The following is a 12047-nucleotide window of genomic DNA, read 5'->3' on the forward strand; positions in this document are numbered from 1 at the left end:
TGCCTAAGGGCACATTTTGTGTATGCATCATTTTCGACCAACTGACATGGTCTAGGGGAGCACTCAGGCTTTCCCCTTGAGACATTCCACTTTAAATCCGAACCCCCTTCAAAAAAATCCTGGCTACGCCCCTGGATCATGAGAGCAAAAAGGGTGCAAGATTCAAATCATCCAATCAATTAATTAGCGGTCCGAGTTTGACTCACGTGCGCAGTGCATGACATAACTGGCTATAAATTCCGAGACGTGATGAATTTCGAGCGTTGGCTGATCTGACTTTTCTGATATGTATAGCTGTGTATCATGGAAATTTGGATTTCCCGGCTAGCTAGCTACTGACATGGCAAAACATCCAGAGTCTATATGGTCGACATCGGTCGCTACTCTGCCACTGAAACCGACTGGTCGTGCAGTTAAACTTGGCCCTGTGTATTTGTGGAAGAAGACACTTTTCAGACAAGTGCGTAGTATATATACAATGTATGTACACGAAATGTCATTAACATTCATAGATAATTGTAATCGGTTTCAAGTTAATAATCAGTAAGTAGCTAGAGCAGCTCATGTATTTTCGAACACCATGAGTTTTCGGACGCGATACTTCCTAGAAGAGCAATGAGAGCGGATAATTTATGGCACTATTATGAAGACCTATGACTATAACCTCCATGTATATAATTTGAAAGGATTTGGTTATATCGTGTGCAGTGGCTAAAAAACTATTTTTTACAACTAGCCCAAACCTGAGACTGGGGGGAAGGGGGTAATTATTAGCCTCATCCTGCCAACCGTCAGGATGAGGCTAGGGCAGACATACATGCTAGGGGATTCTGGGGGCAGCGGCAAAGTGCCTTTTTTGACGTAAGGGTACGGTGTTTCATCCTAATGCACCGAGCTACTGCAACACCAGTGTCCCCTCTTTGTCTCGACGTCACGAGGCACAGAAGAAACGTGAGTATGGTGACCGTGTCAGAGAGGTTGAGCAGGCCTCCTTCACTCCCCTTGTGTTTGCAACCACTGGAGGTATGGGAAGGGAGGCAATAGTTTTCTACCGTCGTTTGGCTGACCATCTATCTCGCCGCGGCTCTACTAGTTACAGTCAGACTCTGGCTTTTATCCGATGCACATTTTTTTCACATTCATGATACTATTCATAACACACGTACATACTGAAAACTACAACATACTACTACTTATTACCTAACTATATACTTATTACTACCTATACGTACTTAACTTAACCAATGTCAAAGTCAGGAAATTCGTCCTCAACAGTAAGCGAATACTGGCGGAGTATCATTTTTGCATTGTACCTCCACAAAGTCACAGACAGTTGCTGGAGAAGTTGGCGCCTAGCAAACTTTCGAGGTAAACCGTTTCTAACAGTTGTTCTGTCAGCTATGGATCCTAAAATTGATAGGGCATATGGTGACCAAACACCAAAGGTCTCACATACAAGAGGGATAAAATCTCCATTATCATTCACAATGTCCTGGTATTGGTTGTCCTTAGCTATCTCACCAACAGCAGCGGCCACCCCAGCCTGAGAAGAAGCAGAAGATATGACAGCAGACTGAGTGGTACTCCTGACGGAGAGATCAAAATAGGCAGGACGACCAAGATGAAAGTCAGGGTGGTATATGTCGCCAGGACGAGATCGATCAGATGGAATGCCTTGCTCCCTACCCTAAGAACACCAGGGTGATCTTGGAGCAAGGCATGGTGTACAACAGACACTAAAGCATTATGACGCTGGATCCTCAAGGGACCATGAGAGCACCCCAGCAGATGATCACCAAACTGGTCAATGACAGATAGACAAGTACAGAGTGGTAAAGAAGGGAACAAAGGAATGCCAAGCCACAAACGTAAAGCTATCGTAAAATCGTGAGGAGGAATAGCTAGACCCAAAGCAGGCTGTGGAAGTGCTTTAAGCCAACCACTGCTGGTGCCAGATGAATGTGATAAAGCACGCAGACGTGCTTGATCACGAATGGTGGAACTGCTTACAAGCTGTTTAAAAAGTGAATCATCTAAAATGGCTTGAAGGTCAGTTTGAGAGTTTTGCAACACAGAAACAGACATACCTTCGAAGAAAGCGAGGGAACAATCCTCCCCGGGAAATGGCATAAAAACATCAAGTTTCCACTAAACGCGACACTAAAATACGGGAAGAATTACAGGACCCCACAAATGCAGGAGCAGCAGAACGCTCAGATTCACGTAGGCCCAAGCCTCCTAACCTAAATGGCAAGGTGGCTTGTGTCCAACTACTATCAGAAATTCCACAACACAAGATTCTACTAAGGCATTCTCGCAACCTAAGGTCAAAATGTGAGGGAAAGGAACCCAAAGAGGAAGATGGCACACAACGTAAAAGGTGAGTGACCTTGCAAACGCTAAGACAGCTCCTAAGCAGATGCAACTCTACTTGAGGGTCCTCGAGGTCAACCAATTTATCCTGAATTGCAACTATTTTATCAAATTGAACAGATAAAAAGGCATCGTAAAACTGTGGAGGTCCCCAAATAGGAGATCCAAGAAGCTCCAAACCACTGTTCTTGGGGTTGATACGCTTGATGGCAGGATGAAAGTTAGGAAAAGAACTGTCACCAGAAGGCCAGTATAGTTCACACTTGGATAGATTGATGTAAAGACCAAAACTGGGACCCGACTCAGTAAAATGTGAAAGTAATGCGTGAAGACAAGATCTAGTACCTATAAATGTGCCATCATCTAAATACCACAGGTTAAGAAGACATGTTTCACTAAAAGAGATGGAACGAAGAAATTGCACCAACACCAAAGAAAAAAGTAAGGGACCAAGAGGATCTCCCTGTTGGACAACTGTGGAAGCAAGAATACGCCTGTGGCCAAACCTCAGCTCAGCAGGTTGACTGTAGCACCAATACACCCAGGGGGAAATCTCTGGAAACTCTTTACACACACCATCAAGAAAAGCTGAGCGATTACATTCATTAAATGCATTCTTCATGTCTATTTTGAGTAGAGCTAGAGATTCATCATTGCCAAATTGGGAAAGAGAATGACGGACAGCATGGATAGCTGCCTCAAGACCACCTGGGATACCAACACCCACTTGACCATAAGGTAGGAAAAAGTCAGAGAGAAAGGGACGAGCAAACTGACAGCACAGACGACTGGCAAGGCGACGGAGAATTTCACCAACTGCAATAGGGCGAACACCCCCGTTCTTTTTCAGAAGAGCTGTTAAAGGGGCACCATACAACCAAGGGGCAAGCAATGGAGAAGCTTTTCCAGAAAGCAAAAAGTTCATCAGACAAGTGAGGGTGGTAAGGCAAAGTTCAGCAGAAGGTGCAGTGTGGCCACTGACTGCATCAAGAAGGTGTTGTGCCCGTAAACCAGAGGCACCAGGACTGGTACCACGAGGAAAACCCTTCAAACATATTAATACAGCAGATTCATCTACAACTAAAGAAGCAGTCTTGGGGGCCGAACAAGAAGGTGGATCAGAGACAGGATGTCGCTGAAGCAACTCTTGAAATGCCAAATCATCATTCTTATCAGCCACACCAGTAGAAGTAAGAGACTGTACAGCATTACTGTACCTACCTTCCCGAGCCCTGAACAAGCTCTAGAAATATTGTGTTTTGAAGACTGAATACAGTGACTGGAGCGAGAGACATGTAAATCATCTTGTAGAGCTTTCCAAGGATTATACAAACCATCGGGCTGAGACCAGAGATGAAGGCGGTCTAGCAAAACAGAAGCTAAAATAAAACGACGGCGGCGCTGACGAAGTGGAGGCATACGTAATGCCAGTTTAGCAAACAGAAAAAGACGCATAAAGCCCCAGACTGAAGAAATTGCATTTCGAAACTCGGTAGACAAGACTCTAGCTAGCAAAGGACGAACACTGCGGGGAATGTGAACAACAGTTGAGACAGGACAGGTCATAACATTATTCATCACTACAGAAAGAGCCTCAGACTCAAGATAAAGAGGGCCAACAAAAGAACATGCAGAAGCTGACAGAAGGGCTAACTCTAAAGGATCAGAAGGAATACTGGTGGAGAAAGCTAAGGAAGATGGTGAAGGAGAAGTGGGAGACTGACTTTCAGACTGATCACAAATTAAGAAAGGAAGATCAGAAGCAGAAACTAATGGAGCATTACAGCGCTGACCAGGCTTAAGTAAACGTCTGCAGCCTGTTTTACAAAAACGTTCATGAGTAGCCCAACGGCAGGAGGGAACAGTGCAAATAAGACGGCTACAGCAAGCAAAGAAAGTCGCAGATGGAAAAACATACCTAGATATGTGAACCGAGTTGATGTGTTGCCATAAAAGAGAACAGGAGGAACAGGATTTATTACAAATAGGACAAGATAGAAGTGAAGAAAAGTGATCAGCCGAGGAAGCACTGGCTGGGATATCCGCCATCATTGGTGAGGGCTGCAAAGATGACTGCATCATAGTGTGAGACAAATCACTACTGTCTGAACTTGCTGGAGAGGGCACAACTTTATCAGGACTTGCTGGAATAGTAACAACTTTATCAGGGCTTGCTGAAGAGGACAAAACTACATCAGAACTTGCTGGAGAAAGAACAACTTTATCAGGACTTGCTGGAGAGGATACTGCTTTATCAGGACTTGCTGGAATAGTAACACCTTTATCAGGACTTGCCATAGAGGACACAACATTTACTGGAATAACAACTTTATCAGGGCTTGCTGAAGAGGACAAGACTTCATCAGGACTTGCTGGGGAAGGAACAACTTTATCAGGATTTGTTGGAGAGGACACAACTTTAACAGGACTTACTGGAATAGTGATAACATTAACAGGACTTGTTGAAGAGGACACAGCTTTAAGACTTGCTGGAAAAGTAACAGGATTATCAGGACTGACTTGCTGGAAAAGACACACCTTTAAGACTTGCTGGAATAGGAACACATTTATCAGGACTTGCTGGAGAGGACACAACTTTAACAGAACTTGTTGAAGTGGACATGACTTTATCAGGAATTGCTGAAGTAACAATTGGGCCACGACCAGCTGAAGAACTAACTGGTAAAGTAGATAATAACAATAACAATAACAAGAACACGTAGATACCGACAAAGTAAGACTTGCTGTGTCAGCGACTGTCGAGCCTGAGCGTACTAAACAATGGCGGGCTGGAGGTGACAAAACTAACTTCCTTTTTGCCATTCTGATTCACAACACACTGAAGGAAGTCACCAATGGGTTTCCCTGCGTAACGAATTGTTCTCTTCCAGTTCTTGGATGAAGAGCGACCAGCGCGACGCTCAAACTCACAAGGAGTCATAAACGACCCATTCCCGGCAGTAAACGAAATACAACGACTGAAACCATCCTTGAGCTTATCAGGGAACAGTTTGGCCGGTAAGGAACCACAAATAACGTCAATAGAACGGTCGGGAGAGAGAGCACTTTGAGACACTACAACCGCCATCTTAGCGAATTTACTACATATCCGATGCACATTGTCTTTTTCTCTACTTCGGTCAGCTATAATGTGCATACGTGGAAGTAGGTCCATCTCGCATCGCTCCTCTGATGCCTCTCCTGAGATGCCGGCCGCATTGATGAGCACAGGGACTTTTAAACTTTCAGCAATCTGCTCCTTTTAATTCAGTTGTCCAGCACGTGCTTTCTTTGTGTTGGGGGTGGTAGGCAAGGGCAGTCCATCCAGCCCGGAAAAAAAAAAAAAAAAATTTTTAAATAAAAATTATTAACAAAATTTTCCTTGTGTTTGAATTACATATTTTTGTATTTTGTGTTCCGTATATTGTCACGATTGTTGTGTAGCAAAATGTCAGTGAAGGGAATGATTGAAGGGATTTCAGGAGAGTGTGGGAGCATATTTACCTATAGTTGAAACATAATTGTGGCAAGATCTAATTTATGTATGTAATTGAATGGGTGTACAGGCTTCTAAGCCTCAACCCAAATCACATCATAATCATAATCTAAGATCGAATCTGGAAGCAATTTGAGATAAGTGACTGAGACCTGGCACTAGGAAATAGCGAACAAACTTACAGTGATGTGCAAACCAATTCTTTAGATCAAACTACTGTTTTATATGATTTTAAGGCAATTATTTCATATCAATAGTGGACTGGGAAAATGACCACAAGTTGCAATTTTAGTGGATCACAAGTGGGAAGTTTTTGAAAATGGAAATCTCAAGACTGGGCCTTGAGGTACTTTTAAATCCCTGTAAACATGCATAGCACATGTATGTAATTTTTGACTTTATTCTTTTCTGTAGTGCAGCTTGCTATTTAGTCTGACTTTACAACTAGCCAAATCACCATACAACTAGCCAAAGGTCATTTACAACTAGCTTTTTGGCCACATCTAGCTCCTTTTTTTAGTCCCTGATCGTGTGGCTGCAGTGACCTTCAAAAGCCACTGTCCAAAAAAATGGATGCTCAGACAAAGTACCGCTCATTCAGACTCCTCCATTTCTACCCTTCCCATGCAACTTATATGGTATTGTGTGGTAGTGATTGGTAGAGCTATATATCCTTGAGCTATCCCGTGATATAAGCAGATTAGACTGTTATCAGCTACAGTTGCAGCTATCGCCTTTTTCCCAGATGTGGTAACTTCCCAGATGTGGTAACTTGACGAATCGTCGGACACAAAATTGCAATTATAACATCTTATTGCAATTATTTTGGCATTTTTGAGTTTAAGTATAGTACTAGCTACGAAACATTTGAAAGCAGCTATTTAGGCACCTGTGTAGAGTGATTTTTATCAATTCAAGATGGAAATAGTAGCTACCTCATATAGCTACAATACATTAGGTCTAGAATAGCTACTGCTTTATCGCCTTAGTGACTGTTCTATTAGAGTATGTCAAAAGCTATATTAATTAAACTTCATAAACTGCATCCATAGTATAATTTATGCATATCCATACTATCTAAGGGTGCATTAGTGCGAAAACTTTAAAAACTGTGTTAAACTAATATACTCTAATAGAACAGTCACTAAGGCGATAACGCAGTGGCAACCTCCTGTGCATTGTTGTGGTTTATTTCTTACCTCCCTTGTCTCAAGTAAGTTCAAATATATAAAATTATTAAGTTTGAGCAATTTTATGTATAGCTATTCTAGACCTAATGTATTGTATGAGGTAGCTACTATTTCCATCTTGAATTGATAAAAACTCACTCTGCACAGATGACTAAATAGCTGTTTTCAAATGTTTCTTAGCTAGCAAGTTACCACGTCTGGGAAAAAGGTGATAGCTGAAACTGTAGCTGATAACAATCTAATCTACTTATATCACGGGATAGCTCAAGGATAGCTCTACCAATCACTACCACACAATAGCATATAAGTTGCGTGGGATGGGTAGAGATGGAGGAATCCGAACGAACGTTACTTTGTCCGAGCATCCATTGTTTTGGACAGTGGCTTTCGAAGGTCACTGCAGCCACATGATATAACCAAATCCTTTCAAATTTTATACATGGAGGTTATAGCCATAGGTCTTCATAATAGTGCCTCGGCTCTCATTGCTCTTCTAGGAAATATCGTGTCCGAAAACTCATGGTGATTGAAAATACATGAGCTGCTCTATTGTGAATTACTAGCCATTATATAGTATGTTACCATTTCGTTTTTTATCGTACTTTCATGTAATTTTACTCTTACTCTCGCTCTGTGTTCCTAGCGAAGTTCCTAGGATTAGTAACAGCACCCCTAGGGTTAGAAACCACCCTAAGATTGCCCTTAGGATTAGGAACAGTGCCCTTAGGATTAGGAAAAGCAATTTTAGGATTAGGAAGAAGCGCGAGTAGGTTTGTGATGAACTGAACTCTTTATATACACACACACATTGATTTGTATCAGTCTTATTGTGATCAATTGTATTTCTTTACTGAGTTCACGTTACACCATTGTATCTACTTTAGAGGTGTCACGTGATTAAGAATTGTTAGCACGTTGCTAGATAACATTGGTGCCGAAACCCGGGACGACGTGGCAGGCCTAGGTATTGCTCTACCCGAGCCATTCCATGGAGAAGACGCCAAGTCGTGGTTTAAACGTTTCGAAGTCTGTTCCGCTGCTAACGAATGGAATGATGCGAAGAAGTTGCTCAGTACAGCGACGTTGTTGAAGGGATGGGCGTGGGCAGTGTTTGAGTCGCTTTCTGACGCTGAGACGAACACGTATGAGCACCTGAAGACGGCACTCTTGGCGCGTTTATCCCCGGACACAGCAGAGGAGAGACTCCTTGCTCGCGAGGAACTGAAGTTTGTTGAGGGAAGTATCGACGAATTAGCACATTGCATTGTAAGACTAGTTGATAAAGCCTCACCAGGTCTCCCAACCAATGTTTGCGCCAGTGAACTGCAATTCCATCTAATTAATGCCCTCCCAGACAGAGTTTCGCTCCAATTCAAGCCTGCTATTGCAAGAGACTTACCAACAGACCATCACTAAGACCCAAGAATTACTACTTAATTATGGTCGATCCAGTGTGACAGAGCAGGCTAACCTGGTGTTGGTGAATCCTAGCAATAAGCTAGAAGAGACACTACAACAAGTGACAGAACAGCTGGCCACCTTGAATCACCGTTCAAGTACTGCCACCCAGCAATGATGCTTTACCTGTGGTTGACCCGGTCACCTTGCCAGAGATTGAAACCAAGACATAGACCATTTTCTTTGTGGAGCCAGAGGACACTTGGCACGAAACTGTTGGCAATAGGGAAATGGTTGAGGGAGCACTTCCAAGCGTCGAGCAGGAGACGCTCCCGGTGAAAACTGAATGCTCGACCCCAAGAGATTGTCCCAGCACTATCAGATTTATTTAGATCCAATGCAGCCTATACAGCTGGGAGTGCAACCAAAACCTCGATGCGCTATTAGATTCTGGAGCATCATATTCTGTGATCTGCAAGAAAAAAACGTGCCCTTGAAGGATGTGGAGCCTTTGACATCAATGAAATTAATAAATGCTGATGGTGTAATCTTGCCCCACTTGGAACCTTTGTGATAAAGGTGAGCATTGGCAACATTCAAACTGATCATCCATTTGTTGTTGTGAAGAACTAAAGGTACAGTGAGCAAAGTTTACAATCACTTCATGTTTTGTAAGGAAGTCGCAACCCAAAATGACAGGGACGAGAGGTAGTCCACAAAGAATCCTAAAGCCCGTGCATGGAAAGCTCATGCTCAGTTCCACGAATTCCTGCATGTTGGTGATTGACAGTGACCTCCCACAGGATATTCCCTCCAAGACCAACATGTTGGAAGCTGATCCTGACATGTCCACAGACTATTGTCCCTCACTTGAGTCTGTACTGCTGGAACACAAAGCCATCTTCAGGAGGAAACCTGGACACACCAGTGTGGCTGAACATGTAATTGAAACAGATGATGCTCTCCCTGTTAAAGTACCTGCCTGCCCCATTCCATTTCATTTCAAGGAACATGTGCACACTCAGCTGCAACAAATTGCAGATGCTGGAATAATTCGGCCAAGTAACAGCCTTTGGTGTGCCCCTGCAGTGCATGTGCCAAAGGTGAATGGTGAGATACGAATTTGTGTTGATTTTGTCAAGTTGAACAAGGTTACAAGAAAGGATTCATACCCAGTGCCAAGAGCAGATGGACCGCAGCAGAAACTGGCCAATAAAAAGGTATTTTCTAAGATAGATCTGAAGAGTGTGTATTGGCGGTTTCCCATGTACAAGGACTCTATTGAGAAGACGGCAAGACGGCATTTATCCCTGGCCCTGGGTATAGATTGTGGGAGTTCACTGTCATGTCTTATGGCCTGACAGGAGCAAAACAAACATGTCAGAGAGGACTAAATGAAGTGTTGAGAGACTGTAAGAACTGTATAGATATTTATGTAGATGACTGCATTATTTTTTCAGATGATATGTCATCCCACACCACTGATCTGTCTCGAGTTCTTGGCAAGCTTACAACAGCTGGATTCACCCTCCATGGCTCCAAATGTTTCTTTGGAAGGAGTAGTGTGTCACACCTTGGTTTTGAATACTCAGATGTTGGTATAAGCCCAATTGCAGAGAAAACCAAGGCAATTCAGGAGTGGCCTTCTCCCAAGTGCTCGAAAGATGTTAGATCATTCCTCGGTCTAGCCAATTTCTATTGCTGTTTCATTCCCAGATTTGCTGACATTGCTGTGCCACTTACTGACCTGACTGGAAACAAGATAGTTTTCAAGTGGGAAGAGAAACATGAGAAGACCTTTAAACACTGCTTGAAGTATCTTAGTTTACTACAGTGGTATATCCCCAGTACATGGAACAGTTAATTGTTTGTTGTTATAGTAGTTTTTCAGTAAACCTGCATTCACTGATGTTTTACTGAGAGTTTAAAACTTAGTAAAATAATTATGTTCCATATACTTAAGTCTACTGACACTTTACTATCAGTATATCTACAGTAAGGCATCTTAACAAATTAGTAAACTAAGAACCTTCAAGCAGTGAAAGCTCTCAAACAATCACTTTCCTCTCATCCAGTAATTGCTTATCCTAAGCAGGGTGACACATTCACATCAGCCACAGATGCTTCAGATGTGGGACTTGGGGCTGTCCTGTCAACAACTGATGGCACTGTTATTGAGTATGCCAGCAGAGCTCTGATCAAAGCAGAGAAGAATTTTGCCACTATTGAAAAAGAGTGTCTGGCAATAGTATGGGCCACTAGGAAGTTTAGGCATTACCTAATTGGTGCACCATTTGTTATCCAAACTGATCACAAACCATTGGAGTGACTTGGAGTCATCAAGGTCTAGCAGGGCTCGATCACAACGTCTGGAAAGGTGGTCCTTAGAGCTTTGTGCATATGATTTTCACATTGTCCATCATCTTGGTAGTACAAACCAACATGTGGATGCCCTGTCCAGGCGACTGGTTACCTTGGTTGCATTTTCTCCTCCGTTAGCAGCAGCACAACTAGCGCAAGCCCAAAGAGCAGATCCTATACTCTCAGTAGTGGTCGAACTCTTACAACAAGAGACTTCCCCACCTAGTAGCAGAGAGTGGCTCAAGTTCCCACTTAAGCAATACAGACAGCTCTGGTCACAGTTGACCTTACACCAGTCTATTTGTGTCGCAAGATCAAGTCTCCCACTATGACAGATAGCCAGTTGTTGATTGTGGTGCCCCACTCTCTCCAGAAGCCCTTTCTCAAGCTAGCTCATGATGATTCAGGACATCAGGGAGTAGACCGCACAATGTCCAAACTGTCTAGTATGGCTTACTGGATTGGAATGGGGAGGAGACCAGTAGATCACTGTAAGTTTTGTGTGAAGTGTCAGCTTTGTAAAGCCCCAGCTCCCAAGCCTACCCTTCTTTAACCGGTCATAGCCACCAGGCCTTGGGAGATGGTGGCAGTGGATGTACTTAAGGTTCTCATCTCCACTAATGGAAATCGATACTTGTTAGTGGCTCAAGATTATTTTTCGAAGTGGCCATTTGCCATGATGATGCCAGACCAGACAGCTGAAAGGATTGTACGAATTTTGAGAGATAAAGTGTTTACCTTAGTTGGGCTTCCCAAGAAATTGCATTCTGATCAGGACCGCAATTTTGAGAGCAGAATCTTAGCTGATCTCTGCAAGGCCTTTGGGGTCAAGAAATCTCATACAACTCCATACCATCCTATGGGTGATGGCCTGGTTGAAAGGATGAACTGTTCCTGCTGACACTGCTTAGGACTCACGTGGAGAAGGATAGTGAATGGGAGGATCACTTACAGCTCCTACAGTTCATGTACAGAACCACCAAACATACCACCACTGGATTGTCCCCTTATGAGATTCTCTTTGGCTCTAATCCACTGTCGCAGTGACTACCTAACTTGCAATATACAGTGCTGGTTGATCAATCAGACTATGTTGAAAACCTGAAGAGAAAACTCTTGGAGTTGAAGGAGATAGTGGATGCTAACAGTGTTAGATCAGTAGAAGAGCAGTAATACTCCTACAAGAGTAGTGACATGCACGTTAAACTTTCCCCAGGACAGCAAGTTCT

General features: G+C 43.1%; 1 protein-coding gene across 1 annotated transcript in view; it reads left to right on the forward strand.

Moving 5' to 3' along the window:
• Window positions 1-278: 278 nt before the first annotated feature.
• LOC136261513 (uncharacterized) overlaps window positions 279-12047 on the forward strand; it is a 36265-nt gene continuing 24496 nt past the window's right edge. Inside the window, exon 1 of the mRNA XM_066055522.1 lies at window positions 279-460. Within this exon, the coding sequence (XP_065911594.1) occupies window positions 341-460 (120 nt within the window). The 5' untranslated portion in view covers window positions 279-340. The remainder of the gene's footprint in view (window positions 461-12047) is intronic.

The sequence above is a fragment of the Dysidea avara genome, chromosome 7, assembly GCF_963678975.1.
Source record: "Dysidea avara chromosome 7, odDysAvar1.4, whole genome shotgun sequence".
NCBI classification, from domain to species: Eukaryota; Metazoa; Porifera; class Demospongiae; order Dictyoceratida; family Dysideidae; genus Dysidea; species Dysidea avara.